General features: G+C 35.6%; 1 protein-coding gene across 1 annotated transcript in view; it reads left to right on the forward strand.

Moving 5' to 3' along the window:
• The first annotated feature begins 1,279 nt into the window (after positions 1-1,279).
• The window catches only part of IGF1 (insulin like growth factor 1), a 49,034-nt gene continuing 25,514 nt past the window's right edge, over positions 1,280-24,799 (forward strand). Inside the window, exons 1-2 of the mRNA XM_075720339.1 lie at positions 1,280-1,342; positions 5,659-5,815. Of these exons, the coding sequence (XP_075576454.1) occupies positions 1,280-1,342; positions 5,659-5,815 (220 nt within the window). The remainder of the gene's footprint in view (positions 1,343-5,658; positions 5,816-24,799) is intronic.

Below are 24,799 nucleotides of genomic sequence, written 5' to 3' on the forward strand. Positions count from 1 at the left end.
AACAACATCACAACTTTATTCTCAATAGCTAAGTATTGAAATGCAAGCATACATTATAAATAGAAAAACAGCTGGCTTGGAGCACATTGCAAGCCACTAACACAGTTGAGGGATTTGAATGACATCATAACCCGTGAGAGCATGTTGCTGGCCAGCTGGTGTTATTTATAATATACTCATAATTGAGGAAAAATAAAAAGGCAAAAGTTAGGTATTGCAGAACTAACGAAGCTGAATTCTCTCTTTCCCAGTGTCATTTAAATTGTTATCAAGAGTAATTACGAAGATTACTACTAAAAAGGGGGAAAATAACTTTATAATTACAACAGCACATTTAATATAAATGTCATGGAAGCCCCCCAAACTGGGCTACTTGTGTTACTAATATTGGTAGTACTGTAAATTCTAGGAAATGATACAACTTCTCCTGTGTGGTTGCTAAAAGATCAAAAAGCTATTTTGCCCTACTTACAAGTAGTGCTCAACAATTCTGTTATTTTTAGCAAATTACAAACTGCTATTTTAGGGTTAATAGCACAGAGGGTTGGAGGCTTTAATTGTTACTCAGCATATAGGTGTGCCAAGTTTGATAACAAAAAGATGCATTAAGAAAAAAAGTAGATAACCAACTGCCTGTCTTTCTTTACTATACAAATAAAATACCTGTGCCTCTATGCATAAATAAAATGTGTACATATATACAATGGTATGCATATATACAAACAATGCCCTTACATATGTAAGTTTTTATGTATTTGAAATGCAGACACACACACACATAAATACAAATACACACATAGCTATCTGAAAGTTAACCAGAATATATTTTCTTATTTTTCATGGCAGCACAAGCTTTTTTGTCTGCTAACCCCTCAGTCACTAATTCACATTCTTTTAAAGGGAAAAAAATATGCTTCTGTGCTCTAGTTTTAAAATGCAAAGGTATGATGTTATTTGTCACCATGCCCAAAAAAGTCCTTACTTGGTAACTTTGCCAGAAGAGGGAGAGAGAGAGAAGGCAAATGCTCCCCCAGCTGTTTCCTGTCTACAGTGTCTGTGTAATGTAGATAAATGTGAGGATTTTCTCTAAATCCCTCTTCTGTTTGCTAAATCTCACTGTCACTGCTAAAATCAGAGCAGATAGAGCCTGCGCAATGGAATAAAGTCCTCAATATTGAAATGTGACATTGCTCTCAACATCTCACATCTCTCTGGATTTCTTTTTTCTCATCATTACTGCTAACAAATTCATTTCCAGACTTTGCACTTTTAAGAAGCAATGGAAAAAATCAACAGTCTTTCAACACAATTAGTTAAGTGCTGCTTTTGTGATTTCTTGAAGGTAAATCTTTATTACTATTTCAAATAATTTTCTAGTTTTGTTTTACTGTGTATTGTCTGCTTCTGGTTTGAGGAGTATTGTGCACTTTTCAATAACATTATTTTAGAACTGAGAATTATTTATAAATTGCTGAACATGCAATTTTATGTGATCTGGAAAATGGCTGTATGTAATAGTTGCAATTACATAGATAACTGTAAGGATAAACTATTGCAGATACATATCTTAAATTTCACTTCTATTCAGAGAACTTTGCAATATTTCAGTTATGTCATTATTAAGGGGTCCAATTACATCACTGTTTATATTGTTAATTAATGCTTCTGAAAACAAGAACTTTTAGCAATTTTCTGCAGGTGCAGGGTTCTATAGGAAAAAAGGTATTATCACATGTTAAGTTTCTGTAGTTTTATTATACACAATTATAGATAAAATGTTCATGCTTTCACAGGGAAACTTTTAAGGGATGTTGTCACTACAGCAATTTTCTGGCAGCACTGTAGCATTTACTTGTTTTTTGCTTTCATAAATTAAAAGTAAATGTGAAGTTCAGTTTGTTTTCTGCATTAGAAACCAGCTGCGACTCTGCTGACCTTGCACATTTGTATAGCTTAAGCAATTGTACATAAAGAAAATGGAAATTCCCCTACATGTTCATCTCCAAGTTTTCCCATGTAGGGAGGGCTGTTTCAGGAAAGTTTGCATGTGAAGTTTCATGCTATGACTCTATAATGTCTACACATTAAAATAAACTGTTTTTAAGTAAATTTGGCTTCAGTAGGTGCATTGACCTCTGTTTCTGTCAGTTGGCCCTAGTTCAACTTTCCATTATCAGCAAATTTATATCCTTCAAGAACTTTTTTTCTTTAATATTTTGCTAGGACATTTATGTAGTTGACAGAATTCTCCTGTTTTAATTGTTCAGGGCCTAATTATTTTTTCAGAGTGTCTTACCTTTAAAACACACTTATCTCATTCCTTAATGTGATTCAAAAGACCAAGTCTGTAATTGCAATGGATGAAACCATTCTCTTAATGTATAAATGGGCATCCCTTCCAATATACTTGAAAGACGAAGATGATTTTTTTTTAAGCATTGAGCAAGGCACTCAGAGACATAAAAGTAATGTGCTAGTTCCTCAGCTGGTGCATCCTGCCAAGCTTCCTTGGAATCAATGGAACATATTGATTTAGGTTAGGATGTAGCCCAGATTCTTTAATCAAAGTTAGCAGTATTTAAACCATGATCCATTCTGGAGTATATATGCTTTATTTATATAATAATTACTACTGAATACTGTTATTACATACTAACTACATACTTCTACTATGGCTTGGTAATCAGGTCTATGTAGCAAAATGCAATTTTGAATATAACTCTTGATTTTTTTTTTTTCTACAGCATATACTATCCATAAAAATGTTGCCCCCTTCAAGATATCTATAATTATTATAGATATTCTTATATGTTATTAAAATTACCAAGCACAGCTTGTGCCAACTGATAGTTTGTTAAACAAAGACGACTTATATAGAACTAAGAAGTAAAAGAGGTGTAGAGTGTTCATATATAACATTCCTCTGTGGTGCCACTCTTCTGGACTATTAAAAGAGGAATGCAACAAAAGCTGGTTATTTTACTGAAAAAAAAGAGGAAATTCCAGCTGTGAAAATATGGTCAGTCATTCTATGCAACTAAAAGAAGTGCTTAACCAGGCTCATCCTGAACCTGTATTCAATTTCCAAATGTAATTAGATGCCTCAATAAACCCCACCCACATGCCAATGCATTTTCTTTTAAACTCTCAACTTTCTAGTCAAATTGGGGATGTTGCAAGCACCCTGCCTGTTTGTAAAGAACCTGAAGCAATATTGGATTACAACTTTGTATTTTCATAAGAATATTCCCCTCAGACATAAATGGCAGCTTCAATTTTATCACAAAAATATTGAATTGACTAATGTTAAGTTTAATTAAAATGATGAAGTTTTAAACTATATTTTGGAAATAGTTTGGATGAAACAGCACTTAATTTAACAAATAATTGTTTGAGCCCTGGAAAATCATGAGTCTGTTTTCTTTTCCCCAAAGTTTTTACTTGTTTGAAAGTTCTTGACTGGTTTTAAATTTGGAGATAAAGTTAGAAATTCTCTGTGGTTTATACTGTGCAGCCTTTTTGGCTTCCACTAAAGGAAAAACAGTAGATAATCTGTTTTGTTGTAGTTCAGTGCTGATATTTATCTGAAAATTCAACCCAGCTGAAAAGTCTTGAAAAATACAAAATTGTTAAATGTCTAAGGTTTATGTTTATTTCTGGCCCAAATGTTCTACAAGAACAAATTGTTAAATACATAATGTTCTTGTATTTGTAATGTCTTTCAGCCTTCTGAGGCAGTGTGCTAAACAGCTTTCTGCTTTACTTCCTCAGAACTGGGAACCATCTTAAACTGCAGGTGCATCACATTTATCTTAGATATTCAAAAACACAGCAAGGGAAAAAAGAAATTGATGTTGTTAAGATATGGAATCATTACAGAAAATAATGCCTTGTGTTATCATTATTCATTTATAATCTGATCTTCCTTCATCAGCCATTGAAATCATGCCCATGCATTAAAGCTTGTTGGTTTTTGCATGGCAAAGTTGGCTAAGATTCTTGTGAATGGGAAAATAATTACTCTTTCTTTTTATGATATATCATGGGATTTAGATTTGTTCATTGTTTTCACAGTGGAAATATCAGGAAAAAAAGGGGGGATAAATTCCGACTTATTTATAGATTTGTCTCTTATTCAGCTTTGACTTAAGTTGAAATAGAGGACTCATCCAGCAAGGTGCTAAGATCGCTTGCCAAGGAAATAAGAGTTCTTAAAAATTATTGACTAGAGAAGCCTCAATACCCCACTGGATCAGATCCCATATGAGCAGACAATAGATAATTTCATCGGTTTTTCAAAAGTTCAGTGAAAAAGTAAGATTAAATGGTCCCTGAAACCCTGAAAGAAACTTTAGGGAATATTAATCATTTTACTCCAATTACTTTGCACTAGTCTGCTAATACAAAGCAGTTTTAAGCCAAGATTAACCATATGTGCAAGAAAGATTTGTAACTTCTTACCTGACTGCAATACTAATGTTAACCTTGAAAGACAATGAAATTAAATGCAGATTTACACCTTTTGAAACTAGCATTTTTGGCAAGTGATCTAAATCAGTCCAGAATATGCATTAAGCATGTTTTTCGCTGTCCTGCTGCTAAATATAAATAGCTTTTCCTAGTTTAAAAAAAAATTATATATTCTTTGACATGTTGGGTAAGATCTTTTGTTGATGTAAATTGATATAAAAGGAAGAGGATAAATGGAATGGTGCAAATTTACACCCATTGAGGATTGGGTTTTTTTAAATCATAAGTCCAGGAAAAAGATAGTTTGTAACCAAATGTAAATGAGAAAAGAATTATCACCTCTGTGTATACCTCATAGCCAAACCTGACTAAGAGGATATAATGGAGGTCAGTGAAAGTATAACTGCTTCCATCAAGTAAAAATACAAATCCTTAACATTCCCACTAGTGCTCCTCTTATTTTCTTGAATGTTTCCAAATGTTAACTTCCTAGTAACGGAGGACTGTAAGAGTCATTGAATGAGGTCCCCTGCTATGGAAGGTCCCACATTAACTCTTCTGTAACTTTGGCAAGCTCTACCTTGAAACTTCATTTGTTTTGTCCTGGTATTTCCCTTTTTAAGGTGGCTGGCAAACCATGGAGTACTAATTATGAACCTTTTTTCTACTGGGCCAAATTTCCTTCCATCCAGTTTACAGCCATTTATGCTTGTGCCAGTGCTGTTCTTTAGTTTAAATAGCTCTTCTCTGTCATATGCCACCTCTACCTCCCACAGTACATTGGCAGGCAACTGTCATATTACCTCTTAGCCTATCTGGTCTCAGACAAAGCAATTCAAGATTGTATAATCTTCCTTACTCTTATTATTCTGGGCTTCGCTTTGTCTGTCTATTGCAGTCTTCCATATCCTCCTTTCACAGGAGCAACCATAAATCATAGTTACTATGAGGTTCTCTAACTACGTGTGAATGTGAACCAAGAATATTTACCACAGGAAGTAATCAGTTTACAAAATACATGCACTAGAATATGTAGACAGTTGCAAAATTATGGTAAGGCACTTTCCGATATTCTGTTTATTGTCTAACAAATTACAATACGTATGCATTCTCAACTCATAAGGGTGCAGGAGTCATTTTCTTTAGGACTCTTGCGAAATTCTGACACTGCTTTTTCTTCTTTGGCAGGTGAAGATGCACACTGTGTCCTACATTCATTTCTTCTACCTTGGCCTGTGTTTGCTTACCTTAACCAGTTCTGCTGCTGCTGGCCCAGAAACACTCTGTGGTGCTGAGCTGGTTGATGCTCTTCAGTTCGTGTGTGGAGATAGAGGCTTTTACTTCAGTAAGTCAACCCTTTCTTTCATTCAACTGCTAAGCTTTTCCACATAATCCATTGGAGTTTGCAAGTGCTCTAAGTGAGCTTAGAAATGACCAAATCAGGCTGCCAAGTATGACTAGTATCCTCTGTCTTGGAGATGCCCAAGTCTTCAGTGACCATGAAGTTTCAGTAAAGAATAAAGCTATGCCTGTGTTCAGCCTCTCTGAGTTTCCACCAAATTTTCCTCTTCAGTGTTTAAAAACGAGTGGTATTGTTTTTAACCACTTTCCAGCTGCTGCTATTCCACCTGCTATATTAATGCTTTCAGCTCACCTGCCACTGAAATTAAATTAATGAAAGCACATAATAGACCCAAGATATTCATGAGGCAGGTCTGCATGTACCTCTTATGTCAGACTACTCATGAACAGTTTAAGTACACATTGTATCATATTAAAAACACACTAAGCTTCAACATCTCATTTGAAGGCAGCAAGCAGAAAGTTACCGCATCCAAGTATCCACATGCTTCGTCAGTTAAATACAGGTGAAAAAAAATTCATGCATGGTGAGCTAGTAAAGATTAACACCAGTACAGACAACAGATAAAATTAAGTCTGCAATTGTGTGGATATATTGGTACTCAGATAACTTTTTGGAGCAAGACCTACCATTTGGAACCGAACATCACAATATTTTTCTTTGGCTGTGTTTTGGATTGTGCAAAGCTGGAGTAGTTAGATAAGTAACTCTTTTATCTTAGTACCTTCTTCCAAGTGCTGTCAAGATCAAGAAATACACAACTTGTAAATAATAGAGATCTATTTTTAATTTTCAGCTATTTGCTACTCAAATATCACAAAGTTAATGAAACTTTTAGCTAGGAATATATTCATTCTGAATTCATTCATTAATATATTTATTCAAAACATGCAAGAATGTGTGCAAAAGCACACAAAAGCCTCTGAAGCTAGTGTTTACTTTTAATAATATGTGCTTGTCTGAAGTTACATCTGCTTCAGGGCCTCAGTTACCTTTCCAAACAAGAATATAATTAAGAAAAGGAAATATGGGGAGGTTAGGCTATAAAGACAAGAAATTAACTGAAGGGTTTTTTTTTTCTATTTATTTTTATATTCTTTGTGAGGTCTATGGTTTGTGTTTTTTTTTAACTTTTATAATCCTCATTTTATCCTAATAATTCTTGCATTCTAAGCTATCACTTTTGTTTTTTCTGATCTTACCAACCCTATTCCTGTTCATTTCTATTCATGGAGTTATTTTTTTCAATATTTTTCTCCTTGTTTGCAATAAAAATAGAATTTGGGCAATCCAGATTCTTATACCTTTAATTTACAGAAAATCCTGATTTCCTCAACATACAAGCTGCAGACATTTTCACTATCTTCTTGGCACTTTCTGTTAAAGTTTACCTTTCAAACTGGGAGGCCTAGTTTCACATATGCAAAGTAATTCACTAAAGAACTCTTCATTTCTGTATTTAACACTTTAGCTATCATTAATGAGCATCTACTCTAGGGTGCTGTTTAACAGTATTCTGATGCTAAAGACAATATTAAAAATACTGGAATCTCTCATAAAGGAATTTACATTTTTCTACCAACTGTTTATGTGTTCATTTGAACACCAAAATCTGTTATGTTTATCAGTAGCTGAGTTACACTTAAGTGGCTATTTGAGTGTCCTACAAATACTTGCTCTTCATGGCTGGAAGGAATGTAAAGGAAGACTTTCACTTCCCCCTCCTGTTTCTGCATGAGAAAACAATGAGACAATATACTGCATGCTTAGAACAGCATAGCAATTCCTTTTTCCTGTGCATGTATCTTAGGCATTTTCCCAGTCATTTCTCTCCCAGCAAAATGTTTGCTCATAGTTCAGAGACCTATCACACTTGCTTACCACAAGAGTGGCTGTTACTGGCAAGCAATCAGACTTACTGTTATGTGTACTCTTTGTATTCCTCAAGGCTCTTACCTCTTGGAGGTGTGATATGCTAATCATCAGCAATAACTCTCTTTGTTTTCAATCTGTTAGTCTAAGGTTGCACAATATGTTTCAAATATCCACATTCCCTAAGCTAGATCATCCTCACTTTAAAATACCAGCATAGGTTTCTGAAGTTTTAAAGGAGATCTTTACCCTTGCAATCTTGAGTTATCTGCTGTTGGTAAAGACTTTCTCTCTAGTTTTCTTTGTATTCTTACATTTTGAGTTTTCACTTGAAATAATGTAACTCTTGACACCATAAAAGTCTACCTTGTTTTGTATGGAAGACTGTGGAAGGTTTTACTGATGAATGACCACCCTGTTTTAGGAAAGTCTTGCACTGTTGTAATCAACAGACTGCAATGGCAACATTCAACAGGAATTTTATGAAGTTGATATGTGGCTCTTGGATGCTAAGTAATGTGTGTCCTCTACCTGACTACTTCTGATTCATGAGGCAGCAATTTAATCTGTTTTAGCCTTCTCTCTCTGATTTGTTAGTGTTTAATCTAAAATATAGAACTATTGAAAAGTAAGTCCTGTAACACTGGTAAAACAACTTGAGATCCTCATATCAAATGTATGACAGAATGCAGTATGTTATTGGAAGTTAAAAGTATTGCTCCATTTCTTGGGGCTTTTTAAGAATATCACATCATTTACAGAAGTAAAAATCCAGTGAGCTTTTTTCTTTTAGAAAGAAGAGGAGGTCAATTGAAATTGTATTTTAAACCTCCTATTCTCGTACCCTGGTTCCTTTATATAAAATATAATCAGTGGTAATGTTTGCCTTTAACTTGCACAGGAAATAGCTGCGAGGGAAGGTTTTTCTTCCATCATTCTGTATTTCACTAGAGACTCCAAATATAAAGAATACCTTTTGGCTGAGGTGGAACTCCTGGTTCAGATTCAAGGTCAAAACTTCTGACTATTCCTTGGGAGTTGTGGGTGGAAATGAAGATAGAAATAATTGAGTTACTTTCTGTTGAAACTCTGTACTCCACAACCACAAGGCTATAACTACAGCTAGGGCTGGAAGAAAAAAAATTCCTTTATATAGTCTACTCTGCCCAACTTCCTAGCTATAAATGGAAATTCTTTACAGCTTCTGAAGAGATATCCCAGCTGCTTACCATACACAAAGGAAAGTATTGACTTCAAGAGGAAGTCAAATGTGGTTTCTACCACTCCCTGTCTTCATGAGGTAGACTGGCAAGGAGCATTTCTTAAAGCGTTTTTTTAGGGGAGAACACTGCACAAATCCCAAAATAGAGCATCTGCCTTTTCCGTTGGTCACATTTAACCCCAGCCAGCACTGGCTACTTCTTGGACAGTTTGTTCTCTCCCATGATTCACCAGTGAAGAGCAGTTTGTTGCCACCTTTTACCTAGCAACACGTCTCTAGCAGATCTTTTGCCACCCAAGTTCCTGTGCGCTAGCTTATGTTAGGAGAAGCCAACAAACAGAGAGCTTGGCCACAGCTACACAAGTGGCTACATTTAGACACAACTCTTCTCAATTAATGTTTCTCTACTCGCAAAACTCTGGATTCAACAGTCATGAAGCAAAGTGGGATGGCTGCTATGTTCATTTCAATTTTAATGTCTAGAAAGGTCTACCATACCACTGCTATTACAAAACAATGCTCAGAGCAGAGAATGCTAGAAAAACTGAAAGGACAAATTACAGGAAACTTACAGAAGTTATAGCCCCAGAGAGGGGAAATTTTGCTTTAAATAGTCTAGTCTTATCACAGGAATTTACTTGGTAGACTAATCAAAAAAAGATATTTTCTTTTTTTTTTTTTTCTTCGTACAAGTTGAATTTGATGGACAATCATTCATTCTTGTTCATGTTGTTTCCTGAGGACTATTACTACCATGAGAAGGGAAAGCAAATGTAGTTTGCTCTAAGGAGTAAATGCTATATTCTTTTTTAAATCTAGATTCTTCTCCTTTGAAAATATACCTTTTCCTTCTCCAATAAATGGATACCAGTTTGGCTAACAATACACACGATTGCCAATAAAGAAATATCTTTCTTATTTCCTTAGACACTTTCGGTCATTCTAATTTCTAAAGCCCAAGTTAGATGGCAATACTTATTTGAAACCATGGCAATGAATTTCATGAATTAAAACCCACCTTTTTTTTCTGTTAAAAAAACCCTGCTTTGGGCTTATGGTGAATCTTCTGAAGCATCTTCTGAACAGAGAGAAGTTCCTTGCATAGAAAAGAAGGAGCTGAATTTAGATACTTGACACAATGAAGTTCTGATATTCTTCAGAGAATGGAGAATGATATAGCACATGCTTCCATATGTAAAAGAGTGAATCCCATAAAACACAGGATTTTCTGGTATCCAGCCTAATGCTCCTTGTGTCAACTGCTTTGTGAAGAATCATTACAGATTTTTACTACCTTTTTTTCCACTAAGATAATCAGAGTTGTCCCAAGGACAACTCCTTGGGAATATCCCCAGCTGTGCAGAACATAAGACTATTGGTTTACAATCATCAGAAAATCAGGATAAGACAGTGAACACAATTTTGGGTAATCAGAGCTGTCATCAGATCTCATTGGACTTAGTAGGACTAAGGTATACATCAAGGAATTGCTGTCTTACAAAGGAGGAAAGAAGGGGCATAGCAATAGGCATTTACATTTTGCTTCTTCCATTTCCCTTTAGTTAACAGCTTCTTGTTTACTCCAGGAAGTCTGCTTTTAAGATGTTATTAAAGTTTCTAGGCCTGTCAAACCTATCAACATAATTACAAGAGATGGCATGGCACTCAGTTCTTTAACTGCTCCATACCTGTAGGAGCTATGAGTCATTAGCTCCTCTCTGCGTCCCTGATTGAAAGGAATGTTAATGTTACGAGCCCAGGAGAGGCATGCTGAAAAGCTGCAGTGGACACACACAGCCTGTGGTTTCAGTGACAGTATTACAAATCTTTGCAAAGAAATGTTGGTCATCTTGGCTATGTTCACACAGCAAGATCTGAGAATGTTTTTAAGTTCCTTGGTCTGGCTACATGCCCCATTCGTGTCCAAATCCTGTATCCATGGAAGGTTTGAGTGTATTCCTCAGTCTTTATCCCCAGGTTCTTTACTTGTTACAGGAAAGCTAGCCTGGAAAGGAGCTAAGACATGCTTTAGCCAGGTCTGCAGGGTCAGTGCTCAGGGAACCAGTACTATAGGCACAGTTATTGATATACGTCTGTAAGAAAAAAGATAGTTCTGGCTTCTGGAATGGTATCACTGTATAGTCAAATAACTGATACATAAGTTTGGTGTGTGCTTGGTTGCCCCTGGTAGTAATCACTGAGGAAGTTCTCTGAAAATAAGTCAGTTTTTGAAAGGATTTTGTCATTTTTTACCACATTAAGAAAGGCTAGGGAGTGTTCATAAAGGCTGACCTTAGTTTAGTGAGGTTAATCTTTTTAAGTTACCTCTTTAATAACAGAGAGAGAGGTTCCACCTTCTTTCTCCATGGATAACACAGTAAGTCCAGGAGGATTCAGCCTCTTAAACACACAAAATTTAGAATCTGCAAACAGGTTTCCTCTACAGCTAGTTCTCAGGTTGCCAAGGATTTCATAATTTTTCAAGCTTTTCATTAAGAGGGACTGTAGTAGTAATGATAATTTTAATGAGATGACTGGAAGCAAGCCATTGATCAAAATTTCAGCAAGAAATGTCTCTGCAAAAAGTGTCTACTACCAAAACCAAATAAGTACAGTTTCTCCAGAAGTTCAATTTATATGTGTCCTTATTAGCTGTTAGATGTTAGAGATGCTAGTGCTTTTTATGATATTTGCCTTTATCTATGCACTAGACCAAGTTTCAGATTTGGTCTCAAACAGCAGAAAGCTGTTATTTGACATTTGATTCCCTAACTGCTATATGTGTATTTAATACATTGTTTAGTCTCATGTTGGATAAAGTCACTCAAAGAAGCACTTGGCAAGATCAGCATTAATTCTTGGCATAGCTGCCCCTCTTACTTTTCCACTGAATCTTAAATACCAAGAAAAACCCTTCAGTGACTTCAATTCTGGCATATGCTTTATGCAATTGGCCAAAACATTTGCATATGGACGTCTCCATTTGTTCTGGTATTAATAATGCATTTGCAATATTTGATCAACAGCAGCAGGAGTCACAAAGCAAATTATTCAGTTTAGCAGAACCACACAGTCTCTTAATTAAAACCTTTTGCATTAACTACTTGAGCACCTAGAGCAGTCTATACAGAGTGCTCAGTCAAAGAAGTTCATACAGTTATTTCTCTAGAGCTTTTTCAGCACTTTAGCTCTTATGCATGTTTCAAACCCTCTCACATCACTGAAAATCAAATAGAGACTTAAAGCCATTTTCATTTCAGAGCTTTGCTAAAAAAGGATGGGTCTGAACCTGTTTATTAAACCATACCCAAATGTCAATATTTCCCTATGATACAAGCTTAATTGTTAAAAAATATGACCAACAGTTAAGACATTTCTCAGCTGAGAAATCAAGACAAAAGAAATACCATGAATGTATACTTATTGAAGAATTCATGCCAAATTTATCTCTGGTAATAACCACAGGAACTTCCATGTCAAAAAGAAGAAAAAGCCATTAATTCATACTTTCTTTGTGGTGCATTTAATGCAAAATCACTACACAAGATACAGCCCAAGTACTGGGTCTAATTGTTAAGTAAAGACAGACGTATTTCATGTTTGCATCAGTGAATGAGAGTCTGAGAACAAGAATTTTAACACATCCATAGCCTTTGGAGGGGCATACAGTATACTGACCAGTGGGTAACCCCAACGGATAGAAAATTTTGCATTGCCACTGTAAGTAAAAGTTTAAAAAATTGAATCCAGTTAAATACTAAATGCTTATTTCAACCAAAAAGCTGTACCTTAGGCACTGGTTAACACATAACTTTCAGAATAATAGGACAAATTGCTTTTCTTACTGTATCAAAGCAAGTCAAATGCTCTCTTTTTTTCAGACTTCTTTAAGTGTTAGACAAATTACACAGGTGAGCTTATCTTGTCAATTTTATCTGAGTAACTTTTAGGTTAAATTTCTGATTGCCTCTCCAATGCCAATTCCTGGTAAATTGGTTTGGAATTCCCTAGTAACAGTAAATTCCTACAAAATCAGACACAAGTCTGAGATACTTGCTGTATTTTCTGATTGAATCCTATGTACAGTCAAATTTAATATATTTTTAATGTTCTTGCTCTTACAAGACACAGTGGAAGTTGTTTGCTTACCTTATGTTAAATCCTTTGCTAGTGAAAACTGGAATAGCTTTCTTTTATCAAAGAAGCAATTTAGGGCTTGTCTTTTTTTTTTTTTTTTTTTTTTTGTCCTCTGAGTCTACAGCATATTTATATATATCCCATCTTACTTTTGAAATTCAGCCGTGATCCCAGTTTTCCCATCTATGTAGTATGACTGTTCTAGAGTAAGAGAATGCCTCCAGACAGCAGACCCCTTCTGCCTCCTTATGTGCCTATAAAAGTGTGGAAGTAGGGAAAGAGTGTCCTGTTAAAGCACTTCCATTAGGAAATTATGGCTCATGCCCAAACCTGAAATTATATGATTTTTTTTTGATACAGAATTATTTGTTTATAGTATTTGTGTGTCTGTGTGTTGGGCAGAAATTTACACAAGGCTGAGTATGCAGAAAAAAAGAACGGGTTGGCTCAGACCATCCTGACTCAATCCAGCTCAGTGAACAAAACTGTTTTCTTTCTGAAAAGAAATATTCTAGCTATACTTGTTAACTATTTCTATCTTCCAACAAGTAAGTACTTAAGTAACACCCCCAGCTCCTATAAACAGCAACTTCTAAGGAAAGTAAATACTACTGAAAGTTGTTTTGACTTCAAAAGAATGTTAATTAACAGCCGTATCCTACTAAGGCAATGGATAAAAGCTTAAATTACGTACACAAATTCTGTATTTCACAAGTCTGTATTCTAAAGAATATTTTTAAATGTATGGCTTATGCAAAGGTAGAAAAAGTGTAAGTGTTGTGGGGAAAATGGTAAAGAAGATGTTACAGCTGTGGATCTGAAAAGATGAGCACATTCCTAATTAGTTTTGCTGACTGTGTGGTACTATGTATAATAAATCCAATTTAAAACAGAGGGATTTTTTTCAGGTTTGCATTAACTATACTGGACGTTTCTTTTAACTCAGCCCCATCAAAATGACTGGATAAGAGCTTCTACTATTATGATGTAATTTTTACAACTTCTTTTTGTAAGTCTTCATTGATTACTTTAAGTTACATGAAAGCTAATAAGGACATCTATTCTAGGTTAACATAGCAGGTTTAAATTGAATACGTTCCATACCTTGAAACTTCTGTAGACAAGTAAGATGTAATAATTTGTTTCTACATCCCCTGAATTCCTGAATTACTAGTCAACAGGTCTTCCATGAAAAAACTTAGTTTTTCCTACGTATTTCAAGTTTTATGTTTCTTTCCATTAAAGTTTCCAGCCTTTCACAGACATATTTAGTTTGGCAGGAGGAATCTGGTGACTCATAGACTGAAGAGATTTGAGAGCAAGCTACTGAAAATGTATCTAATTTCTTCTTGTGTAATTTGGGAGCAAGCTACTGATAGTATGTCTAATTTTCCTAGTTTAATCAGATGTATTATTGGCAAATACATGTCCTGAATAAAAGCTATGTTTATTCCTGAAATATATACCTAAGATTAAATGCAAAAACAACACTTCTGTTTTTTCTAATTGTTTCTGGCATTTTACTCTAAATTAATAGGCACTGAATAAAAACAGAGGTGCTACTGAAATAATTTGCATTATGACCGTACTTATATTTTGGAATTCGGTAATATCAAAGTATTCTTTACTGATGGTTTTTGGTGTTTGTTTGGGTTTTTTTTCTCTTTTTCAAGGGAAGATAGAGGTGTAGGAAGAATAGGTGATGTCATACCTCCATGATTCATATAGAGAAGATAGAAATATTAGAAAAGCTCTCATTTGTATTTTATGTGGTTGACTGTATTGTTCCTTTCACCTCTTTTCAGACAAAAGACTTTTAAGTTCAGTTCATTCTAGACAGACAATCTGTGACAAACATCATTTTAATTTATCCACATACAGAGTGAACGCTCTGCATGATAAAGACTAAGCAGAGTTTGATCCAATATACACAAAGAGCTTCTGGTTCAGATTCATTCCATCTGCTTTTGGGCACTTAAATGAGGTATCTGAGTTCAGAGCCTACTCAAGCTCATTCTACAGTCAGTGAGAGGAGCAGGAGACTTTCAGAGCTCTCATTAAGTTCCAAATATGCCATAGGACATACTTTTCCTTTTCTACTAAATTAAGCAAGGAAGCTATGGCAACTGTATCCTTAAGTTAGTTAAGTTATTTGAGTAAGGACCCTTCATTAAGACCCTAAATTTTGGTGGGATGAATCTATTTAAAACCACACAGTGAACTTCAATGTGGAGATAAGGATGCACTCACATGGACCACATTTCAGATTGAAACAAATCCAAGCTGCCATGGTATAAATCAGTTAAGCAAAGACCCAGAATGTGCCTTGTGCAGGTAACACCAGTTAAAGTTGCTCCTTCGGATTTTAAGAACTCCCAGGCTTTCATCTGACTAAGTGTGAATCCTGTTGGAGGAAGTGCTCCACTCTGAGACAGTAAAAGTAGAAGGGAAAAGCTTATTTATCTTTTTTTCTTGATATAATAGATAGAATATATTCTTACATGCCATAATAATTCCCTCATGTTTTATTCCTGCATAATGAGACAAGGTGCACTTATCCTTGCATAAATAATGAAGCAATTTTTTACACTGCTGTTGACAAAGATTCATTTCTGTTCATATGAATATACATGGCACAGCAGTTTTTTAAGAAATTGAGACAATAATAATATTTAAAACCTAGAGTAACATCTAAATACCAGATGTCATTAAAGAAGCATTTTCTCTATTAGAATGCTGTGCCATAAAGTATCATAATGGAGAAAGGACACAGGATGATGCTCAAATAGAGTTTTGAGATACTCATTGATACAACAGGCATACAGTTTTGAGATACTCAGGCAATTTGAAGATTTAAAAAATAGCTATTGCTGACCTAATGAGCTCATCTATGAAAAGAAATAATATGACTGAAGTTAAGACAGAACCACCCCTGAAGTTGTTAGCCATTCAATGAGTTGAATCAACAACACAAAGTCCCTTTACCTTCCTCACTTCAGTTCCTCCCTTCATCCAAGGTAATATAGAAACAATACAGAACCACTTCAAAGATAACTGCATTCCATGATCTTCTCTGAAGTGATCCCTTTGCAGGGAACAGTAATTGCAGTAGTTGAAATTCCCAAACCATTTATGGGGTGTAGGAACTGTACTTTAGGTTGTTCAGATCTTGACAAACCTTTCAGCATTGCTTTGAAGCAGTCAGACTACAGCACTAAAACCCAGAAAGGATTATTTAAATTTTCTATGAATAAATATGTATACAATTTAGCTTATTTCAGGATACACTTAATATTGTGCATTGTGCCATTCCCAGTTTGTCTGGCTTGAAGGAAATGGGGTAGAAATGAGGGTAGTGTTTCCACAACATTCTCTCACTTCACAGTCATGTATTGACTTCTTCATTTAAAAGTCATGAAGGGTGATCTTGTATGAGATGAATGATGAATGATCTCACATGAATGATTTTCATACACTTGTAGAGTTCCAGCACTATTTCAGGAATTAGATACAGTAGATTTAATATAGCTATCCCAAGATACAATCATTTCAAAAAGTGGAGTGGTCAAAATAATACAGTCACTCAAAAAATAATAGGAAGATACTTTTGTAGAATTTGACCTTTTATTTCTCTTTGCAAACAATGGAATGAAATTCTACAACTACAGCTCCAATGGTGTTGTCAACTACTATAATTTTTGTTACGTAGTCATTTTAGTTTTTGAAAGCAGTAGGAGTTGATGCAATAAAAGACAACTATTTCTTGTTATCACTAAGATGAAGACTAATAAAATGAGCAGAATTCATAAGTGGTGATTTTCTTATTGTCTGCTGCTGTTTTCAAATGGAAATTTATACTTGATAAGAAACAGAGATCTGTGAAAAAAGAGCAATTTTTTTTTTTTAATAAATCAGACTTGAACCCCCTGTCAAGAATCAAATAACCTGCACCAGTTTTTGAATGCAAAACCATTATCTGTGAATTATGAAATAGGTGGGAGTGCCCTTGTTGGGGGGTTTTAGGGTATACTTAAAGAAAAAAAGTTGTATCTACACTTTCATATGGCAGAGAAACAAGTGACATTGTCAAGGAAAAGCTGATATGTAGCATAATAAAGAAAGGACAAAGATGATACCAAAGAAGGGGAAAATAGTGATGTTAATAATCCAGGCTGGCCCTGTCCAGGAGTTTCTTCACTTCATAATCCCCAGTCAGGAGTCCATGGATACTTACTCAAGGTTATCTGTTAATTTCAGTTGGCTTTGGCTCAGTGCATTGAGAATAGTGTGAGTTAATTTGAGGAATTCTCTATGCTCACTAAAGAAAACATTGATCATTGATTTTCCTAGGTCTTTTGGCCATAAGTATCATTGCACCACAAATATTTTCCCTTGACTGGATTCCCACTGGTTTCTAACTAGTCATCTGTTTTTCCTAAGAACTACCAGCTGAACTTCTGATATTTTTCCTTCTGTATTATAAATATAGCAAATAGAGGCTCTTTTGAGCAATCAATAGATACTACTTGTGCCTGATTTGAAAAGGGTACATGCACATCAAAAATACTCCTCATTTTTAACATTCATTCAAACCAGCCTGAAAGGTTTGTAGTGTAACTTTAAAGTTCATCTACCATTCATGGTACAAACTATTAAAAATTATCAATTCTTCATACGTAAGTGTGTGCTGAAGTGCCTAAACTGGTCTTGATTTTGTGGCAGGTCGATGGCTACATCTAAAAGACTGAACACTAACTTCTTAGAAGTGCTCATCTATTTTCAAAAATTAACAAGAGTCTCACGAAAAGTCAGTGAGACCTTGGAGGCTCCTAAAGGCATATAAGACAGATTTTCAATGTTTTTTAGACACTGAAGAAGCAGATGGACACTCAAGAGTTTTTTCAAAAGCAGTAATGTATCTAATTTCCACTGAAATCAATGATAGGTGGTCCTAGGCAGTTGGGTTTTTTTAAATCCAGTGGTTTTAGTTGCCTCAGTATCTTTGGAAATACAAGTCAGGGTCCCTAGCTACTTGTCTAAATTTTGCTTATGGACCTTATTGACTACTTGTGAAAAAGCTACCACTATTAAAAGCTCTTTAAAATAAGAATTGGCATAATGACTTGGCTTTCTCTCTGACGTTAAACATACTAATACGCTTAGTATGAAATCTTCTTATTTCTAGCATAAATATGTGAGGCATCAGATGAAAGCTAATAATTTCCCAAGTGAGCTAAAAATAATGAAGGCAGAATTTGAATAAATATTCTAAGAAGCATTCTGGAACAGACGGTGGTTAATAAGTACTGTAAATGCTACCTTTCTACTAACCTCATTTGCAAGATGCCAAAGCCTAAACATGGACCACAAACAATATGGGATAAACATCAAACGTGAAGAAAATAATAATTACTGCAGGAATTTGGAGACAGTGCATATTTTATTGTTTTATTTGTCTTCTGACCAGAAAAATATAATTAAAAATCTCTCAAACTTCTTTTGGATGTCTTATTTTGGAGTTTCACTTACTTATAACTTAGACCTAGTCTCCATTGCAATGATACCATCTGACAGCACCTGAATTTACTGCAATAATTCTAAATACATTGTAATATAAGGAGTAAGAGAATCTTCAGGTTTTATTAAAAGGTATTAGTTTGTGTAACCACAAATAATGCAGGAATGTATGAATTAAACACATTTTTTAAACTTGCTGCAACTCAAACAGAAGAGCTTAATGAAAGAAATAATGACTTAAGCTGTGGTCTTAAGAACCCCTTAAAATCAGGGAATATTAGCCTTCATTTCTGGTCACAGTTTTACATTATGATACAGTTCATCATTAAATGACTACAGTCTTTAACAACAACAAATTTATCCATAGTTATGCAGGATGCACACTTAGGAGAAGAAAAAAATCATTCAAATATTTATTCTGTCTTCACTATGTAATGGGTGGTCTCATGCCCTATTGACTTCCAAGAGCCAAACACTGCAGACAATAAGAATTAATATTTTCCTCATAAACTCCTCTAGAGTGCTCATCATAGAAGTATTTGATAGCAGCACTCAAACAAATACATTATACCCTACAATTTCCCAGGAAATCATCTGTTTCTCTGAGCATTTGTAAGGGTTTTTTTTTCCCTAGTAATTGCATATCCAACTGGAGATGACAAGGATTTTTTTTTTTCCCCAAGTAATTTTAACCTTTCTGCTAGTACTTTGTATGCTTAAAACAAAATACAAATGTCAATGAATTTAACCTAGAGATACAGTGAGGAAGTACCTTCCCTTTATACAGGGGAAGCTGAACCAAAAAGGCAAAAGCAGGTTTAAAACATGCAGCTGCAAGTGTGCCATTTGCTCAAAAGGAGCTTCAGCATATACCCTATCCTACCTGAGCTAGCAAAGCACTTTTGCCAAGAGAGCTGGGAACAAAAGCAATATAATGTTCCTCTTTTTTTTTGTTCAAATCTAAGCACCTTTCATCATTCATTCATCATTTCATGATGTGAGTGTTAGCAGAGACCACCAGTTCATTTCTCAGCAGTCACTATAAAAACAATGTTTTTCACATACCAAGCTTTGTTGGCAATGGACAGTAATCTGCATCACCATATTGTATGCAACAATTGGAAAACTGTTTGTTCTGAACTGTCCTTAATTTGACTTTTTTCAGCCAAAGGAACTGGTAGGCTCTCATTGCCATATTTCCAGTGTAGATTGATAATATTGTGATAAAGTTTTCATTTTGCTGTTTCCATATAGTCTCAGGAGATGGAGAGATGTCTCAGAAAACTAAGAACTAATTTGTATTAACAGTAGATTGTTTCCTTGCTGAAACAAATATAATCACAGAAAACTTGTGGCTGAAGTAGGCAGCTAAAATCTGAAAGTCCCATTCTTCCTTATTTTGAGCCAGTACAGAAAATCCACCCTTTCTTTGAATCACCTCTACCTTTTCAGTTTACGTTATATCTTCATGCCATGTTGAAAGCAGAGTCAGAACATCATTGTTTTAAAGTACTGCTTTGAATTCTTTTCAGACACATTTAAAGTATAGTAATTTAGCTGATGGTTGCTTGACTTCAGTGCAGCCAGTGAGAAAACAAGCAATCCAATGACCCCAAGTTCACTGAGATTGCTGGAAAATAAAAACAAGGGTTTGGAAGGCCAGTGCTTCAACACATAAAGAAATATATTGAATACTTCAAAAGATATAAAATTCTTAGAACTGCTGGACAGGCTTCTGTGTGTGAACTTTCCTGTCCAAGTGGCATTGCTAAATACCATGACACCAGTCAGAGGACTGACATCATGTTGTTGTGTAACTCATAACCATAGCAATGTCACTTTTTAAAATGCATTGTATGTGCATTCAGCAGCTTAAAATCTCAGCTGTGTCAGATGTAAAATAAAGTACAATTCAGGAGATTTATTTTAAAATACGAGTTCTTTATTTTTTTTTTTTTAATATATATACAGGGAAAAGACAATGTAAAAAAACAAACACAGTAAGAACGGGTTTCATCAGCAATATAACTCATAGTGATATAGTCTGGTAAGAGAGCTGATCCTGATCATTTTAATGGACAACAATAAACTTGAGCTTCTACATTACAAATGGGCCACGATGCACGTAAATATATGCAGTTAATAAATAGCATAGTACTGCCAAACTGCTGAGTAAATGGTCTATCTATCAGTCCAAGTTAACTTAGTATAGCTTAGGCCTGACAGCTATAAGCAATGCAGAATAACATGTAACAGAAACCAGGAATGTAATCCTCCTGTCCTTTTCTTCAAACCTAAGCACGCTTCCAGAGAATCATTAGCCTCTTTCTGCTCTCACTGGAGGGACAGAAATTGCCTCATTCTTGTGAGCTGCAGAAATTCCAGAGAAGCTTCTGGGCAGGGCAGCAGCAAAGCACTGACCAGGAATAGTTCTTGCTGCCAAGTGGCTGGTGATAAACAGAATTCAGTATTGCCAGGTACTAGTAACGGGAATGACATGTACCCTTTGCCTCAGGTGACATGTGGTAGGGAGTATCTGGTGTTATCTGTTACCTGTCCTTTTAGAATATCAGTATATTGGAGCTGTAAACCAGAGGCACAACGTTGGACTGACTGTCCCTTTATGTGATCACAGTCATCAGCAGTGGTGTAATGTAGCCATTGTCCTCTTGATAATTCACTGAGGACACCACTAACACTGTCTTTATGAAGCATAAAAATATGAAATAAAGGCTTCCTGTAACCCATAGGCTGCATACTATTCAATGAGTTTTGAGGCTATGCTCTCACAAGATAAGGGTTGATATGCCCCAAACAACAACTGTAGACTGAATTACAGCTTCTTTAGCAAAGATAAAAAGATGTGAATTTCTCTGGTAACAAAGAACAAGACCACCATCTGGTCTTTCAACACTTGGCAATTACAACTGGTATTCAAAGTGCACAAGAATTCTCGATACAGATTACTTCCTGTATCAAACCAACAGGCACTTGATTTCTTGATATGCTGCATAAGATGATCTTGTTGCTAACCAAGTTCTCATATATACAGAAGATTTATTTATCAGTTTGCACCCATAAAAAGAAATGGTGAGATGTTGAAATGTATGAGTCCAGCAGCACGCAATTATGGCTAACATAGTCCCTTTCTGTGCAATCCATGAATCCAGAAATAAGACTTCTGAATACAAGAAGTCTAATGGAAGTAAACTCTCTCTCACCTTTTGTATTTCAGATGATAGACCAAGTGCTTCTATAGATAGGCAATGGATAAAGAATAAAGCAGCTGGGAGGACTATGACTATTTCTAGCTCCGGGACTAACTAGCTTATATAACCTTGAACAAACCAATTTTATCTGTATTTGTCTTACTTCCACCATGTGTGAAAATGAGGCAATGATGTTTATTCACCTTTTAAATGCTTTTGAAATCCCCCGATTCAGGTAACCATTCAGATCCATCCAAATAGTATTTTTTAGAAGCTCACCCATATCTAACTCAACCACTGGAAGGGTTAAAATTTTAAGCAAAATGAAACGTTGCAGTAAGGATGATAAATTATAGGTAATAGTCTATCAGACTTAGGAAGACAGTTCAGTAAATACAATAAAAATAGATCTGTTTACATAAGGGATAAAAATTGGCTACTACTTTCAAACTAGAAGTTAATGTATGCCATATTACTGCAGAGAATCCCTCAAACCATTTTTAAACAATACTATAACAGTTACATAAAACTTAATGGCAAGTTAAGTAGATCACCCCAGCAGGCCCTCTGCTTACTGCAAGTATATGGCACCGAGTTCATAGGTTACTTGAGACTTATTCTCCCAGCCAAACGAGTCAAACAATAACACTTCTAGGCGCTGAAACACTTTTCCCTGGATTTCAGCAGAAGCAGATGTGGGGCTGACTACACACTGAACAAAAAGAATATTTTTAAAAGAGAACGGCAGCAAAAACATAAGCTCAGCTTGCAGTTTATCTGTAATCATCCTTGCCTTTCACCTTGACACTAGCTTTCTAATATTACCCTCTTCATCTGAAGATCAGTGCAAAGCTTCAATAAACTGGAAGCTCATTTCTTCATGTGCGCTTCAGATTCCTCTACAAAACAAATTGGTGCAGTGTTTCAATCTTCATTTTACTTTGGGGTGTAAGTTCTGAGTCATCATCATTTAATTTTCTCCAATCCTCCAGCTCGTGTTTTCTGTTTTTCTTCCTGGATGTGTCATAACAACTGAATTGTACCACCCCAGTAAAATGGTGAAGCCTAGCAGACATCTGCCAGCAACAAAATACTGTGCTCTCTAATTCCCCACACATTCCACTTTTCACACCACTTTCCTTGCATCCTCTCAATAAAGTGCTAGAGCCTGGTAAGCAATTTCTTTTCATTCTCCACAACATTCTGCCAATGCTAACACAGAGATGAGGCAATAAATCAAGGGAGTCACCTCAGAGAAGAGCGCGCTTGCTTTGCATGCTCTTTTCCTAGCCCTGTTTCTATCAATATTCCCATAAGGTTAACTTCCCTGAAGTCAGTGACTTCCCTGTAGGTAGGATATCTGTCAGTTCTGGGTCAATACTGTGTTAATGAACTGTGAAGCTATTATTTTTCAGAATTGCTAAGTAATTTTGATTTGGGAAAATCTGTTGAGAAAAGTTGTACTCTTTCAAATTTAATAGAAACTCTGTTCAAAAGTTTCCAGTATTCTTAAGGCAGGAACAACAGAAAAAAAAAAATCCCTTAGTCTGAACTTTGAGATGTCTGTCATTAATTTAAAGGATTCAGTACTCTAGTATATGTCTTTTAAAAACAGTCACTATACATCAGAATTCCATGCAGAAGAAAAGGTGAGAATGAGTAGTAAGAGAAAGGTGTTACAAGGAAGGCAGAAAAACTTCATCTGGAAAGAGGTAAAAATAATGAATCAAAAGAGAACATAATTTAAGAGAGAGGAGGCTTTAAAGGTTGCTAATAAAGTTCTGTATTTGGCAGCTAGCTTACCTGAACTAGGACTTTGATTCCTTTGAGGGTGAATCATGTTTGAACCAGGTTTCAAGGACAGTCCTCCTCTCACAAACGCACAGCAATTGCAACTGTGTCCAATTCCTCTTACCAGATCTGGGCTGGGCAGTGACTGCACCGTGTGCTAGCAATTGCATGTCAGTGGACAGCGATATAAGTATCAATCTTGCAGTCCTGGTTAGCGCAGACTGTGAAGCAGACTGCGAAGCATCTCTGTGAAATACCCATACCAGATCACCTAACCACAAAGTAGCCACATCTCATTTAACTTCAATCTCAGTAGAGTCCAAGAAAAAAATGTTTTTAAGAGAAACCTCACCTCAATGTTCAGATGGGGAAATGTCAATATCAGACAGCAGGTTCAGCTGTGGTAGCAGTAACAAATGATAGCAGCCATTCTAAAGAGCAGGAGACTTACCAGATGGCAACACCTTGAAATTTGCATGAGGGGGGTATAAAAAGAAAAACACTTGCAGCAGCCCAACTCTTCAGAGAACTTAGCTGGTAAATATCTGGACTGGTTTATACCAGTTTATACTGGTCTGATAAATACCTAAACCTACCTTTACTGATAAATACCTCAGAACCTTGGAAATTTGCAATTTTTAGGTGAATTCCCACATGCAGGACCGAAGGGCACATACCTGAACCAAAGTAATTTCCTTTTTGCCTCCTCCCCAAATTCCACCTTCACATCACAGAAACACAAGGGCTATTCTGTAAAAGAGCCATACACTTCAGAGAAGAGGGGGTTACGTTCTAATTGGAGCAAAACCATGTGGCTTCTAATCTTATTGTCAGAAATAACTCAATTGTTTTAGCTGCACCTTCCTCTTTCTCATTCCTTTAAAAGAAGAAAACAAAAAAACCTAAACAAAATTTCAAAGATGCACAATGCACAAAACCCAGACAGTTAAGGTTTGGTTAAGTTATAACAATGTTAAGGCAGAGATTAATACTAGAAAGTGCCAGGCAACCTGAAGTTTAGGTGTTGTTACCTGCGCCAACTCTAATAGTTATTAGAGTCAATGGCAATATTATGGTGCCAGACAATCATAATTTATATGTATGATTACGAAACTTTGTGTTCTGCTGCTCAGTTGATGATAGTGTTATGGGATATTTAGTTTGCTTTTGCAGAAGTATTTAATTTTCAAACACTTATATGCACTTTGTGCAATAAGA

Source organism: Pelecanus crispus, chromosome 1, assembly GCF_030463565.1.
Source record: "Pelecanus crispus isolate bPelCri1 chromosome 1, bPelCri1.pri, whole genome shotgun sequence".
Taxonomy (NCBI): Eukaryota; Metazoa; Chordata; class Aves; order Pelecaniformes; family Pelecanidae; genus Pelecanus; species Pelecanus crispus.